Here is a 16,281-nt window from a genome sequence, read left to right as displayed (position 1 = left end):
ATGTTGAGCTGAAGGGAATTGTTTTGTGGTTCCTTTCAATGTGGTTGGGAAGAGACAAGGAATGTATGTAGCACAGACCTGTGAACTGTTACACGGTGAACATGCGGGTAGGAAACAGCATTAAGCAATTCTGGTTGATGTTTCAAAAAAATGCCTTATGCAAGCGCTTATCATGAGGTTTTGACTATTCCAAGCCTTAATGTTTTTATTTATCAGAAGAAAACAGAATCTCACAACAGTGAATTCTTACTTGAGTAGCATTGAAAATAGGTCCTTAGATATGCTGGCTCTTTCAGATAATTTCTGCATTGAAATTTCCTTGCAGATGAATTACTTCAGAAAGAGCAAAACTACTCTGATGATGTTCTGGCCAATATGATCAGTGAACCCAGAATCAGCTATGGAAATGATGCTCTTATGCCTTCACTGACTGAAACAAAGACTACAGTTGAACTTCTTCCAGTGGATGGAGACTTCAGCCTAGATGACCTTCAGCCATGGCATCCCTTTGGAGTTGATTCTGTTCCAGCCAATACTGAAAATGAAGGTAAGTACAATAGGGGGAGAAACCACAGAACTTTCTGAGGTCAGCTTTGTGGTTTCTCTTCACGTTGTTCCCTGAAAATCAGTATTTTTCTTATGTGTAAGTGGGATAGAGGTCCTGAAATGTACATTTGGAACAGGTCTGCTGTGTCAGTTGTGTTTCTTTGATGGAATAGAAAGTCCTGACTAAAATCTGTAATTTAGACACACAATAAATTTCAGAGTTGAGCTTACTTGTCTTCAGAAACAAACAATAATAAATTCTAGGAGATTATGAGTAAGTCTTAAACAATACATGACAATAAATGAAGGCAGATAGATAAGTTATTAGATTTGTGCCGTGATGAAGTGAGTGTTTTATTTCAGGTAGAGCTTTTTATTTGCTGGCATTAAAATTATTACAGTTCCAGCATAATCCTAGCAGGCAGATACTGTTATTTCACTCCATACACTGGTTGCCTGGAGTGTACTGCAGAAATGTTCCTACGTGCACATCAATACAACTTGACTAGTGAAAAGGTTTTTCCTGAGGAATCTTATATGGACTACTTTACTCAAGTGACTGCACGCTCCATGAAAAATCCATATAACATCTGGAATTGGTAGTTCACTTAGGTGCTGGAGCAAATAAATCAGAAACCTGAGGGACTTTGGTCATGTCATTCAAGTTCCTGCTGTTGCCTTGGTTTTCCTTTGTTCAACTGCACTGTTACTAGTGCTAAGTTAACCACATCAGTGATAAAAGTTTGATATTGCAAAGCCACAGTACACAGAGACTGGTACTGCAGAAGTCTTCTCAGGCAAATTTGTGATTTGTAGCTGAACTGCACAGACATTAACATCCTCCTTAAGTCTTTTGAAACCACTGGCTTAGGCTGTACCTGCTCTCAGAATGAGTTCTGAGGTCATCCTTATGCAGTTAGTCTCATTCCAGCACGGTATGTGAGTGACAGTGAGGAACTGGGTGTGTGGGACACAGACACGGATTTGCTAGGTCTGGTGTTGGTACCAGGTGAAATCAGTGGAATCAGAGATAAATTTGCAATCAAAGTTTGTCCCAAGGAGTCAGAGGACTCCTTGCCATTTGGCACTCCTTGCCTAGGATCAGACAAAAGAAAAGACCTGCACAAAGGTCAGTGAGGCAAATATTCAGCAGATCTGAGGGAAAGGGGAAAGGGTGGTCAGGAGTAGGACTAAAATCAGAGTACCAGGGAGTCAGCACTGCAAGTTAGGGACAAAGAGCCTAAGACCTGAGAGCAGAGTCAGAGCAAACTCAACAGACCAGCTGGCAGGAAGAACCAGAAGGCAGGAGATGATGGCAAGGACTCCAGCTGTGTCTGAAGGGCACTTGCAGCCAAGTGGCATGCCAGGCACTGAGAGCAGCTGGCTGGAGCACATCAGGCACTGGCATTGGGTACAGATGATTCACAGGCTGGGAGGCTGAACCTCATTTTCCTGGGAAGGGAAGGAGCTGCAGCTTGCTCTAACCCTAGCACACCTATCAAGGCTGTCTGCCAGGAGCAGGTCACAGTCTAGCTCATGTCTGTCCTGCAGGAATTTTCAACTGCAGCTCTTGCTTCAGTGTTTTCTGTAGCTGAGGCACCCAGGGCATCAGTTCTATACCTGTAGCCTGCTTTCATAAAACATGGTGGGGATTAATTATTTTTGATGTCTGTCCTTCCAGCTTTCAAAATATATCTATTTCAGTCACCAGGTTTAAAAGTTATTAGAAGGTGCCCCCAGACATATCCACAATTTAATCACCCAAGTGTATTTATCCTTCAGAAACCTGTCTAAGGTCAGAATCTAATAATGAAAGGTACTTCAAAGTGACACTGAATTGCCACAGGCAACTATACTGAGCATGGTTCTCCTTTTCAAATGTATGTAGCAAATAAGAAACAAAAACTCTCCTGCATGGAATACCATACTCAATTATTAGAATATGTGTTTTAATGCAGCATGTGGTTTGTTGCAGCACTTATTCTTTCATGCCTTCAAGTTGTTGGGCTTTGGTTTGGTTTTTTATACCGGGATCATACTGTATTTGTCATGAACTTATTGCAGCAGTCAGTTCAGTTAGGTCAACCATTATAATTGTTCAAGTATGCACAGTTAGAAGTGGAAGTCATTTAGTGACTCAAACCTCTACAAGTCCTTCTTGTTTCCCCTTATACTTCTCTGTCCTTTACCCAAATCACAGTGTTCTTTATGTGATCATGCCAACAATACCTTCTTTCTTTAGTGACTGTTTCTATACCTTTACCCATAGCATCAAAGGGGAATTTCACAGCTTTATTTTTTCCCTTGTGTTTGTCTCCTGTCTTGTTCCAGAATCCCAGGACTGACTGTCATTTGTCTTCACTTCCCAAGAGTGTTTTCTTCTTTGATAGTGATCTTACTTCTGGCTTTGTCTACATTGCTTCTGTGTTTTATATGTATATATATATATATAAACATATATAAAAATATGTTTCTGTGTTATAATATGGTTTGGAAGTAGCAAGAAGTTAATAACAATTGACCTAATTTTCTCCTACTCTTTTTTTCCCCCTCTGATGAATTTAAAATACCACAACCCTCCCCACTAAAATTTGTTATTATTAGTTCCCATGTCTGTTTCCTTCCATAACCATGATCTAATCCCAGGTTTCACCCAGAGATATTAATAGTGTATTGGATTGGTATGTTGCCATATAATCTTAAGGTTTCATAACTCCATTTGAAATTTTCCCAATGTAAACTGTTTTAAAGAATGGGTTTTATACAAATAGTTTATTTTCCTAGAATTGCTTTTACTGACAAGTAAGTGAAAAATAGTCTAAAAATAAATAGACTTTGAAAGTCTAGCATAACTCAGTATTTTCTGCAAGTATTTTCTCACTTATTTTCCCCTGAGGTAGTTTCCCTGGAAATGCTGACAGAAGTTAATCCAAAGCAGCAGATAATACACTGTATGGATGTCTACCATGCTGCAACATAAATTAGGTTGACAAAGAAAACACTTTCTGAGAACCGTACAGAGGCACCATGAAAAATGTCAGGAAACTGTATTTCAGCAATGCAAAACACATCTTCAGAGGTGACCCCTAACAAGCCCCCAACAGCTGTGAAGCTCTGACACTGCCAAGCCCTCTAGGCATTTTGCCAATGACTAACTGGGTTTGTATTTTAGCTTTAGGTTATGGGGAGCCTTAATGCCAATATCTAGTATTCATCTAAAATGAGATTCCTGTAAATGTACTGTGTATGAGTTGTTCAGTTGCTCCCTTCAACAACGTTCTTGATAGGTGAGCATCACGTAGCGCTCCTCACCTGCTGGTTTGCACCAGGTTTTAAGGTACTTTTCTTCTACTTTTGAAAAAAGAAGTAAACACATTCTCTCTTGCTCTTCTGAGATGTATTAGGTAAAGCTGGGAGTGTGTGGCCTCTATGAAGTCTGAGTAGCCAGTGTAAATAAACATGTACCAGTTTAGTTTGATGAGTCTATTTAGACAATGCATTTTCAGTTTTATTTCTGTGCACTTGGAAGTATATTCAAGAGAAATAAAATGCTGGAGCATCAAAATGAATGCACTTTTTATAATAACACAAAGTACATATTTGAGTTTTGGTTATTGATAAATGGCTGTAGTAGGTTTGAATTCCTCCCCTCTTCATTGGCTGTTGTGATGATGTGGTCCAGTGAGGTGTAGTGGGTTGACCACTGGCCAAATGCCAGTGCACTCACAAAAATCATCTACTCATCTTCCTCTGCTAGAATTGAGCACAGGAATAGAAAAAAATCAGTTAATATAAAGCTCATGGGGTTTAGATAAGGATTAGGAAAAAATATTTTAAGGGCAAGACAGACTTAAAACTTTAAAAGGTAAAAAGAAAACTTTACTGAAAGAAGGAAAAGAAGAATGATAAGAACTAAAATAAACCTTTAGAACACCTTTTGTCTCCCCCAGCCCCTCTTTCCTTCCCACCAACAATGCAGAGACAAAAACTGGAATTCTCAGGCAGTTTATCACATCTAAAAAGAATCTTTCTTCAGTTCACTCAGGGAGAGGAGACTCCCCTGCTACCCCATGGAGTCTTTCCCACAGGAAACAGCTCCCTGTGAACTCTTCCAGCATGGTTCCAATTTTCACAGCTAATAGTCCACCCTGAAAAACCCTGTTTGCATCATGAAATCCCTCCCATGTCTTGCAGTCTTCCCTCCATTGATTCCATGGGCCATTTCAGCTTAAAGGGCACAGGTTTTAAGGATGAGCTGTTCTAGTACAAGAGCAAAGGGTCCTCTTCTGTCTCTGAAAGCAAAAGTTCTGTCTCTCTGATCACAAGTTTTCAACATCTACATTCTCCATGTCAGGAAAATTAATCCACAAACACCAGAGGTTTATGTCCAGAGGAGTCCTTTTACTTGATTCGAATAAAGGGAGAGGCCACGGGGCATTCCCCTGGGGTCTCTAGAATTTTGGAGGGCGCAGCCTGCTTTTTATCCTAATTTCCCGGCCGCATGTCCCTTCTCTCTTTCCCCATAGGCTGAGGTACTTGAGAGGTACAGACTTCCCAGAATGCCTGATACCTAAGATTCACCTCTAATGTGTATAACCCTCACTCTTAATTTTTAATTCTTACGGAATTTATGGTGTTTCCCCCTTGTCTCTTTCATCTTTCAATATCCAGTTTCATTTACCAGCAAACCTACAGTTTGTTTATAAAGGCAAATATCTTTTTCTATTCATCAATCAGTGGAATCCATCCAATTGTTTCTATTATCTCTCAGTGCTAGTTTTATTTACCAGCAGACCCACAGCTTGTTTGTAAAGACAAACCTGTCATTCCTCTCATCCAGTTCTCATGGGCTGCGAGTGAATGCTACATCCACCCATACGCTTTATGAATTACAGGGAAACAGTTTGTTGTATTATAGTCCTGTCATCATGTCATAGTCCATCGTGGCTTGCAGAAGATTTTCAGCTCCGACACTTGGAGCGTCTCCTCCTCCCCTTACCCCTTCTGAACTGACCTGGTATCGCCATGTTGTTCTCCTGACATGTCCCCACTTCCCCTTTTCCCTGACCTGGGAGAAGATTGGTGTCTGTAGGTTCATCTGTTCTCAAGTGGTGTTCTGCAGTGCTGAAAAGTAGATCTTACCCAGGTTCCACAAATCGGTGGAAACGCTCATTGTGCTTTTCTCTGTATTGGTCCTGTGATCTTCCCAGCACTGCACAATCTGCGCCAGCTGTCGGCTCCACTCTGTGGTTTTCTTCTTGTGGGACACTGAAAAAAGGAAAGCCGCTGTCCTTTTTGTCCCTTTGCATGACTGTCTGCTTCTAACCTGCTGTACATCAAACAAAGTCTATCACTGGCCAGGCCAGTCTGGCGGGAGGCTCCTGGTCAGTGGCAGGAGCAGCCAGGAGCGCAGTGGCCACGCCAAGATATGGTGGTGGCTGCATGGCTCAGCAGGGCCTGGCCCAGCAGCACACCAGGGGCCCAGCAGCCCCCAGCTGGCCACCTTTCCAAATGCAGGAAAAAGAACTTCCCGTGTTTTTTTGTTCTTAAGTATGTTATCATAGAGGTGTTCCCAGCTTCTCTCATTGGCTTAGCAGTGTGTCAGATCTCAGAGCCAGCCAGCTATTGATTTTGCCAGGCACAGAAGAAGCAGTTAACAGCTTTTTGCAGAGAATTACTTCAGTGGCTGATGTTTTTCCTCCTCATCAAAATCAATTTAATGCAAAACCACCATATGAGGGCAAGCAGTGAGAAAACCCACAGACAATATTTTCAGAGTTAACTGCTGTTGGTGCATATACCAATACTGGGGCTAATAACAAGAAGGTTTTAAAATCCGGCTGAAATTCAAAAGGTGATAGTTCAGGGCTCTGCAGAAGCCAGACTTTCTTTGTATTATGTTGCCTGGCATCACAATCTGCTGTTGTGGTTTTAAGCATTTGCTAAAAAATCACTAGAAAACTTACTCATTTCTTGCTGTGAGATATGGATTAGAACAAGAGCAAAACAGGCTTAAAACTTAAAAGGAATAAAGAAAGTTTATTAACAAAACTACAAGAATAAGAAACCAGAATAAAAACTCCAGAAATCCTTTTTCCCCACTACCCAACCATTCCCCTTGTTCACATGACAACATAGAGATAAAAAAACCTGGTGGTTAAAACAGTCCCAATTTTGCCATAGTCTTCTCATCAGTCTTTGTAGAGAAGAGGTTCTCTTTTGTCAATCTATGGAGTTTGTCACAAGAAAACCATTTTTCTCATGGCTTTCTATTTCTCTGATGCCAGCTGCCCAAAAATTCTGCCATCAGTTCTCTCCTCCCATTTGACATCACTCTGAGGTGTGGGCCATGATTCAAGGGGTGTCATTTTAAGGATGAGTTATTCAAAGGCAAAACTTTTCTTCATCTGTCTCTGTGAGCCTCTCTGGAAACAGAAGTTTTCTCTTTGCCTCTTAATGGCCACAAATCTTCAACAACTATCACTTCTCTTTTTCTGTTCCAGCATCTCATAGGATCACAACTACTTCACCATTTGCTTAAATCCACACTTTGAAATACTCCATTTCCCCCAAAATATTCTGTCATGAATTAAAGGAGTTTTTCAAAACACTATTGTCCATCTCCATAGTTTTAGCAAAAGAATATTTCAGTTTATTAAAGCATCTCCTTATTTCTCTCCTTCATCTGAAGCTTAATTCCTTTCTTCACTGTCTTTGATAGTTTATGTTGTCTCTTTACCTGTTGATCACCCTCTCTTCTTCTATCTCTCTGGAAAAAAGGATTAATCTGCAAGTCTCATCTGGGTAGTGAAAGAGCTAAAATCTTGCCCAGGCATCGTGGATGGTCCTGTGATCTCTGCCAAAGCAGCAGCTGGAGCTGTCTGTGATGAAAGATTTTTCATGGCTGCTCTGGAGAGTGTGGTCACTGTCTCAGCACGCTGCAGGTCAATGACTTTCTCTCTCCTTACTTGGCAGTCTCTGTTGAAACCCAGCAGCGGCAGAAACTGCAGCCGAGCCAGGGACCGGCCTGGCCCAGCAGCCCCGCTGTACAAGGCCCAGCAAGCCCTCTGGGAAGGGGCTCCTGACACTTCACAGTCTCCATCCTCCCCAGGGCCCACAGAGCTCTGGCCAGCCCCGCTTCCCGCGGCCTAGTCCGGCCTGGAGGGGAGGAGGCTGAACCAGAGCCCTGTTACCTCTTCAAAAGCTGGAAACCAAAGAGAATACGAAATTCCTGGGCTTAGGTCTTAAGGTGGTGTTCACAGGTTGATCTCACTTTTCAATGGTCAAAATTACTGTCAGTTCTCAGAAATGGCCAGTTATTGGCCAGGAGAAAAACTCCCATCAGCCTCCAAGCAGCTTTATCTTCCTTAGGTGTTTCCCTTTGTTTCTTAAATGCCAATCCATCACATCTGCTTTGGAAGACTTTTGACTCTTACTGTTTGCCTCCAGTTTTTGCCCTGAAGGTGATTTGTGACCTTGACCGGATATTTTTTCCTTCTATGTCAGTTATGAAATGTGCCAGTGTCCCATCCTTTCCCCCCTGTAAAGGGCTTCCAAGATTATTGATGACAAGAATTATTCATTACCAATACTTTCACCTAACCACAAATACTGCATTACTCTGAGGTCAGGTCCATGCTACTGTACAACAGAAACTTCTTTCATCCTTTTCCCCTACACCTACTCCCATTTCTGTTGCACAGGCTTCTCTCTCAGTTCTCTATAGCTCTTGTCATGTAGAATTACAGAGAGGAGGGGAAACCCCCTCAGACTTCTAGGGAGGATGCAGGGGGCAAGATAACAGAGGAGGGGTCTGCAAGAGTATTTGGGCAATGTTTGCTCATGGTTGTTTCTTCCCTTGGGTCCTTGCCATTGAAAATTACTTCTGAGCAATCTGAGGGTTAGTGCTGAAAATATAGTGAAAACCAGAAGTTTAATAAGAGAATAAAAAGGGACCGTGTTCAGTGCTGGGGTGTTTCTGGCTATTGGCCAAAGAACACACTGGCAGATTAAGACAGTGTTATCTATGTACTGTTACAGTACAGAGGTACATGCATAATAATGTGTTTTGTACATTATTCAAACATTCTTGTGAGCTTTTTGATGTTTCAGGAACTCTTCTGTTCAATTTTACACTCTGACTTACCTGTATGACATCCTTTTGGTTAAGTCCATATATTTTTTTTCTTCTTGTGTTTCCATCCTGTTGTTTCACACTCCCTGATAAGGAGTTAACAAGTTCTTCCAAAATTCTTCTCCAGTGCTCTGGTTTGTGTCACTGGTATTTTATTACTTGGAAAGGTTGATCAGCAGATGAGGGAGAAACAGGCATAATTGCCTTGCAAGCATAGTTGCCTTACACCATTGTCTTAGTTACACTGGAGAATTTTATCATTTCTTGTTTTGCTAAGGCCTATGATATAATACATTCATCACACTATTATTTCTACAAGCTATACAGGGCAAAACTAATAGATTGTGTTACACTAATAAGCAGCCAAAAGGAGTTACAAATTTCACCATATCTAAATACTTATGGTCAATAACAGCATGTAAAAGCTAATACATAAATGTGAAAGCCAATATTATATTGTCGTTTCTAACAATATTGAAGAGTGTAGCAGAAGACATAAATAGGAAAATACTCAAAACTGTGGTTTTTACTTAAGGATGGAAATTGCATTTTGTATAGAGCTATGTAAGAAAAACAATTACATGGTATGCTAGTGCCACTCTAAACTGCTGTGAAGGAAAGTGCCTCTGCAGCACCAGACCTGCTCTGCAGCAAGCTGTATGAAAGTTGGCCTTTCTGGAGACACAAGTGAGTCAGATGTGCTGATGTGCTTTTAGTCTGCAGCTACTCTAAAGTTACTAAGTTACTGGGTTTTATTCAGAGGCAGGAGCTCATGCAGTCATCTCCTGTGTGCAAAGGACACGGAAGCCACTTAGGCTCTGACTTACAAGCACAGTAGGTTGTTTGTCAAACCCACAGGAACAGTGGCCTAAGACCCACAGCCAGTGACACACACTTCCTGAGAAGATGGACAGTTCCATTGCTCAAATCAACAATACCATCAGATTTGTGTGATTTTCTGATGAGCAGTTCTTGATTGAAAACTGTGGTTCTGTCAGATTTCCTGTGTTACTGCATCACTTACCTCATATCATTACCTTATCTCATACTTACTGCTGATAAAGGCTCATACCTAAATCCAGAAATTCAAATGAATTAGAATATATGTTAAAAATTCGTAATTCTAAGGAACAATGTAACACTTTATTTCTGAATTTAAGTTCTTTGACACTGTCAAAGATAGGGTAGATAAGGAAGGCAGCACAATTGGAGCAAAAGAGAGAAACAACCGAAAAAGGGCGGTAAAAATCTGAATCTTTTAATCAACATTTCCAGTATGTTTGAACTTGCTGAGGCAGTAGGCAATGACTCAAATAGCTCTAAGTTTTGCAAATATTGTTTTTCTATTAATGCCGGTGAGCTCCATCAACCTTAGATTTCAACTGACAAAACCTTAGTAGGGTAATAGAAGAGTTTTGTTAAACTGTATATGACACACATTTAGATAGGATTTGTGTTTTTACTTTGTTTATCTTCCAAAAACTGGAAGATAAGTATGATGTTCAAGAATCTGAACATATAGGAATATTATTGATTGTATTTTCAAGATGCATTTGACTTTTTATAAATGTTATAGCTGGTGCTGTAAAGAAACCCTGTTGAAAGGAAAAAGTGGGGATTCAGGAGACTTTTAAGTCAGTATTGATAAAGAGCAGCTGCAGGAGCTCATCATGTGCATTCTGGCTGCCAGTTCTGATCAGACAATAGGGAAAAGTTTGCATGTAATGAATATGGTTTTGTTCTATTGACAGAAATTCTTTAGTTCAATGGTTTCTGACTTGAAGGAGTAACCAGAATATGATGTAAAAATGATGCCTCAACTCTGAACTTTCCTTGTGAAGTCCTGCCCATCCCTTCCTTTTAAAATCAGGCAGATATGTTATAACAGATATTTTCTAGTTTTTGCTTTGGTAACTGTTAATGCAGTATGTCTCTCCTGCACTGTCCAAACAGAAGAGCCCTTGACTTTGTAATTTTGGGGAATTTTGTTTATTTTGGTTTACTTTTTTGTTTCTTTTCTGCACATGCCTAGTTGAGCCTGTTGATGCCCGCCCAGCTGCAGACAGAGGACTCACCACACGACCAGGTATGTGACTTGCATGGCTTTTACCTAATCTGTATTTTTCCAGCATGCATGTGGTCTGCTGGGGCTGAAATTATTTACCTTTGCTTTGGTGTACCCCTCTCACAAAATTTAATGCTATTCCATGAATGATGGAAGCATCATTCCCTCACAAATCCCTTGTGTGTGTGCTGTGCATATTGAGGGCATTTGGGATGTGTGCTTGCAGCAGGAGTGGGTCCCAGACCCAGAACTGGTTTGTATCAAAGATCTCATCCCTTCCAGAAATAATACTTTGGCAGGTGCAGCAGATGGTAAACTTGGTATCCTGTAGTACAGACACTACTTCTAATTTGGAAAGGTATAATAGAAATGTCAAATCCTTTATTTTAGAGTGAGCAGGGCTAAAAAAGAATTGATGCGTATAGTTTCAGAACTTCAGGGGACATTGATATTTTTTCTATGGTACTTATCTTACCTCCAAATACCTAAAAATGGGTATTATCCCTCTGGATTCCCTGAGGATGCCTGAGGACACAGCTATTCATTCCATTCTAGGACAGAGCAGGGTGATTGTTTCTTCTCTGTAGGTATCTCTGTATTGATTTCAGAACAGCAGCAGATCACTAAGTTGAGTCAGGCTGCAAATGTTTGGAAAAGTTAAAATGGGACAAATCCAGTTTCCAAAAGGAAGAAGTTTCAGCTTTTCATACTAACTTTTTTTTTTTTTTTTTTGCTTTTGGGGTTGTTTTTCCTCTGTTTTTTGTTCAGAATTATCTGAAACTGTTAAAGCCACTGAAAGGAAACAGCCTTTTATTTCAGAAGAGGCTATTCTCCAACTCTTCAATGTAGTGAGAATGTGGTTTAGGGTCAGGATTATTTTAGTGTCACATCATTATTGTGCTTTCTTCCTTCAGATCAGATTAAACTGATTGATCTGTATCCTTCTTCCCTTCTTCTTCCAAACATCCATTAGATAGCATCATGGATAGCACCTTCCTAGTGTCTTTAGATCTTAACCCACCAATGTTTACAGCTACAGACATTGCTACAGTGGGAGGTAAAATAAGCTCATATGTTGGGATATGTGTTGTAAGTAGTGTGTTCCTGGCACTGTTTGAGGAATCTGACATATTTACTTGTGTTTAGAGTCTTTAATTAGCCCATAAAGAGAGCCTGGAAACAGGTACAGAACTACAGTGCCAAAAATCTTGGGATCAGGGAAAATCCCTCCAGTACTGCATTATCTACCTTCTTCCTCAGGAGTAGTAGAAATATCACAGATGAAACGCATATGGTTTAATCCAAATTTTGTAACGTTAATTCAGTCTGGCAGTTTTCTTACAATACTGAAATCTATTATTATTTACAATTTTGGTTTCAGACATCTTGAAAAATTTCCTGTTATGAGGCTCATACTTATTACTGCAGGTTATACTTCTGTTCCTTCTGTTCCTTCACACATAGACACACATCTCAGAAATTCTTACTGTCCCTTCTCTAGAGAAAGGATTTTCTCTCACTGCCACTCTCTAGTTTCAGAGTGAAACTGTATGTTTTAGTCAACTGCATTAGAGTGCTTTCTTTGTTGGTTGTGGTGGTACAAGTAGTACTAAAATCTATAAGCCTAATGACAGTAGTAGGGTCAGTCATGAGTCACCTTGGTGAATGTGTGCGATAGACTACTAAAGATAGGTAAAAAATATTTCAGCATCTGGCCATTATGGCTTGAAATTTGGCAGACAGCAGATGCTATAACTTTTCCACTGTGAAAATAGCATGGGATATTTTCTCAGTGTTCTGCTAAAGTGCAAAAGTAGTGCTTAACTTCCCTATGTCTTTAATCATCATTTACAGATTTAGAAAAAAAAAAAATTCTTACTGATACAGATTCTGTCCATGTAGTTTTTCATCATCCTTCAAAAGCAATTTATGTGACAAAATTTCAAGTTAACAGGGAAACAGTGACCCAATCTGAATATCTTCATGAGCAAGGAACAGAGGAAAGCAAAGTGATGCTTATTTAAACTGAAGTACAGAAGGGATTCTGATAGTTTAAAAATGTGTGCTTTAAACCGGCTTTACTTTACTTGCTAATTGCAAATAAAATTTCTCTATTAGAGGTTCAAAAAGGAAAAAAAATGCATTTTGTCCAGTAACACTCTGTTGTTGCAAAGACAGAGAGTACTTTGGATCTGATTAGTAAAAGAGACTTAATAATCAGGATGACATTGCAAGAACAAATGAAGCTTTGAAGATTGCAAGAGGATTGGATCGGACTGGTGACAAGGAAGAAGATTGCATAAATTTCTGCAAGTAGAAAAGATGTTGTGAAAACGTATAAGCTTGTTTGTGTGATGTTTAACCCAATCATTGTAGTAAAAAAATGACTAGCCTTCCTAGAATGGTAAATAATCATATATTGCCCACAGTAAATTTGGTTTCTGATCAGCCGTCAGTTGTCCCAGTCTCTCTCAGTCACCAATAACTGTCCTTTTGGATAGTCTGTTTTTACAGATTGGGGCTATTATTGAAGAAAAAAACATTAAAAAAATAGTAGATTTCTCTAGAGTGAAAAAGTATTAATGAAAGACCTGCAGATTAATGCATCCAGATGTTTGTGACTTTTTGTTTTAATTGCCCTGCTTCTTGTTGGTTTCCTGAAAGGTTTGCCCTTTTTGTGGGCCTGACTTTCCAGTTGATACTTCTACTTGCTTGGCTCAAGTGACCTTCTTCTTGGGGGTGAAAATATTGGTGTCATGTCAGCCTGCAACACTCCAAGACTGAAGAAGTGAAAACAAGTGAATGTTTAGTAGCTGTTTGAAATTCTTGAAGAAAATGAGCTCTGAACGAACTAAGAGAAACATGCAAACATGTGCCCTTTTTTCTCTTTTCTATTTTATTTACTTCTTGCTCACACAAGATTTTTGTAATGATCAGTAGGTTTTTCTTAAAGGCAGATCAAAATCATGCAGATCATCTTTGTCACTTTCTTACAAGAGAGATAGTTTGGTCACAGTACAGAATAGTGTCACAGACTCATAGAATACTGGGTTGAAACGGGACCTCAACGATCATCTGGTCCAACAAGTATTTAGGTGGTAGTAGTATTTATGATATGTTGGATCTTTTTCCTTCACCACATCATTCTCTTTCAAAAAATGAAGTCTGTCAGTCAAGTCAGAGAAAGTAAGGAGCTGTCCAGTCATAGAGTAGAAAAGTTTATGAGTAAGCACTAAGTTCAAAGCATTTGTTGAAATTTATGCCAGTTGTCTAAACCCCCATCTCTGTTGTGCTTCACCATGGCTGTCCACAATTAAAGCTTGTATTGGAATCTGATCTGCATCAGTCCTAGGGAAAAAATATTGTCTGGATGAACCCCATTTTTTAGTATGGATAAAACTTCTGTGTAATTCACGTGGGCATTAGAAAAGGACTCTAGTGCCTTAACTTACTGCCCTTCCCCTTCCTAATTTGTAAATGGGCAAACAAAAATAAAAATTATGCCTAAAACCATCTCTTATCATCTCCTTTCTAAAAAGGAAGTAAATGAGATGGTAAAAGGTCAAAGGGAAGAAAAATATCTAGATGTACTAAGTAGTCATCAGTGAGCTATTTTTTAATACAGCACAAAATTAGAACAGATTTATGACATATTTCTTGCTGTTTATAAATTGCTTTATACAGGGAAATGTTAGATGTTGGAAGGCTCCAGTCCAGCCTGAGAGCTTCCATGGGAAGAACTTCAGATAGAAAGAGTACCTCTTTCCTCGATAACCTCACTGTAACAACTTACTCAGTAGCTTTTCCTTCTCTCCTGTGCTCCAGTACTCACTTTTTCATGATTTAATTTTTGCCATGGACAGGGCCACCTTCCACTAGACCAGGTTGCTCCAAGCCATGTCCAAGCTGGCCTTGGACACTTCCAGGGATGGGACAGCCACATCTTAATATTTTAAAAACGATTAAAACTCTTTTTTTCTTATGTGTGAAGGAAAGTGACTGAAAAGTCAGGTAAATGCTGTATCAGCCCCTCTGATGCCATAGTGCCAGCAGACCAGAGGGAGCTGGGGAAGTTCTTACTGCTGTTCCCACTCCAGTCCCTCCTGCAAGAAATCCTTTGGGCTCTACTCTATTAGAGTATCCTCGGCAGCTCTGAACCACCTGACTGAACCACCATGACTCCTTCAGTGTTCAATATGTAAAATAAAGGGGACATGAAAGGAAATCTGTTTTCCCAGGGACCTGCTGTTCCTGAGCTGATGCAACAGCAAATAGAAAGAGAATGTATGTTGATGTAAAGGGAGTTTCCCGACCTGGTGTTCTCTCTGCTTCCAGAGGGCTTGGATGTGGGATGAGTCTGAATGAATAGTCAGTTGGAGGGAGTCACAAAACCCTTCTTCTTTGTTATGGTGTAGACACTGTGTATTCAGTCTGGTGTTTCCATGTCAACAGGGTGTCTGTGCCAAAGTCAGCACTGAAGTTGAAAAAGAAATTTGCTTAATTTAGAGAAACCCTCCTGCCTTTCCTGGGGACCGATGGACAGGGAGGTACTGGCTGGATCCCATTTTTGGGAATGCAGTCCTGTGGTTGATTGACTTAATTTCTTGCAACTGAATTTTGGGTATCTGTTTATTAGTATCTTTTTCTTGGTGTATGTGTACGCATGTACATATCGAGACATATACACATAAAGATACATCTAAAAACATCTCTAGATGCTCATGAATGAGCAAGCTCATTTTACTTACATTAATTCAGCAGGTCTGATCTGTGGAAATTGAGTGAAGGTTAGAAAATGTACCATCAGAAGGGACATTGCTTAGTATTAGTATATTTTCTGTAATTCAAGGTGATAAACAACAAATGCTCTGTTCTGGGCAGATCATATTTTCATCTGTTGCAGAGTTGCAGCTGTAAGTATACCCTCACACCTGTAAATACATCACTTACAGGATGCTCATAATTCAGAAGTCAAGGATTTTATGCTGTTAAGTATGTTAATTTCTTCCATGTAGGATAGTTTGGACTTGGTGTTTTTTTGTGTTACTCCCTTAGCCAGTTGATCATTTTTGCAAACATTTAACTGTTTTGGGGAAATGCTGCACATAAAGCTGTTTCTGAGTCTTTGGCCCTTCTGCTAATAAATCATGACATGTCTATGTTTATTACATCACATAATAACTGAGGGGTTTCTCTCCTCATGCAGAGGCTCTGTAAGTCTAATGGCTGTTCTGCAGAATCATTAACACATATGCTGCAGTCTGTATGAGGTGAGGGCATAGAGCAGCTTAGTTAATTATTTATGATTTTCTTGCTGGTAACTGCTAACATATTTTTTCCTGTCTTTGTGATGCTAGTTCAATACAGTTGCTTTAAACTAACTGTTTGAAGTCTGCAGCTACTAAATAAAAATCATTAATGAGTTCTTTTCCATTAGATTGTTTTGGTTTGTTTTATAAATGAGATCACTGCTAACTGTGAATTATAATTTGCAATTATAGTGCATATGCACAGCATCTGGATTGACATGCCAGAA

At 39.8% G+C, this 16,281-nt stretch overlaps 1 protein-coding gene across 9 annotated transcripts in view; it reads left to right on the top strand.

The window, feature by feature from the left end:
- The window catches only part of APP (amyloid beta precursor protein), a 233,010-nt gene that overhangs the window by 196,401 nt on the left and 20,328 nt on the right, over nt 1-16,281 (top strand). For all 9 annotated transcript variants that reach the window (XM_086883391.1, XM_086883392.1, XM_086883389.1 and 6 more), the window contains 2 exons: nt 326-547; nt 10,713-10,766. In XM_086883391.1, coding sequence (XP_086739517.1) covers nt 326-547; nt 10,713-10,766 — 276 coding nt within the window. The remainder of the gene's footprint in view (nt 1-325; nt 548-10,712; nt 10,767-16,281) is intronic.

This window comes from Cyanistes caeruleus, chromosome 3 (genome assembly GCF_971803275.1).
Source record: "Cyanistes caeruleus chromosome 3, bCyaCae1.hap1.1, whole genome shotgun sequence".
NCBI lineage: Eukaryota > Metazoa > Chordata > Aves > Passeriformes > Paridae > Cyanistes > Cyanistes caeruleus.
This window is presented reverse-complemented; position numbering and strand designations above follow the sequence as displayed.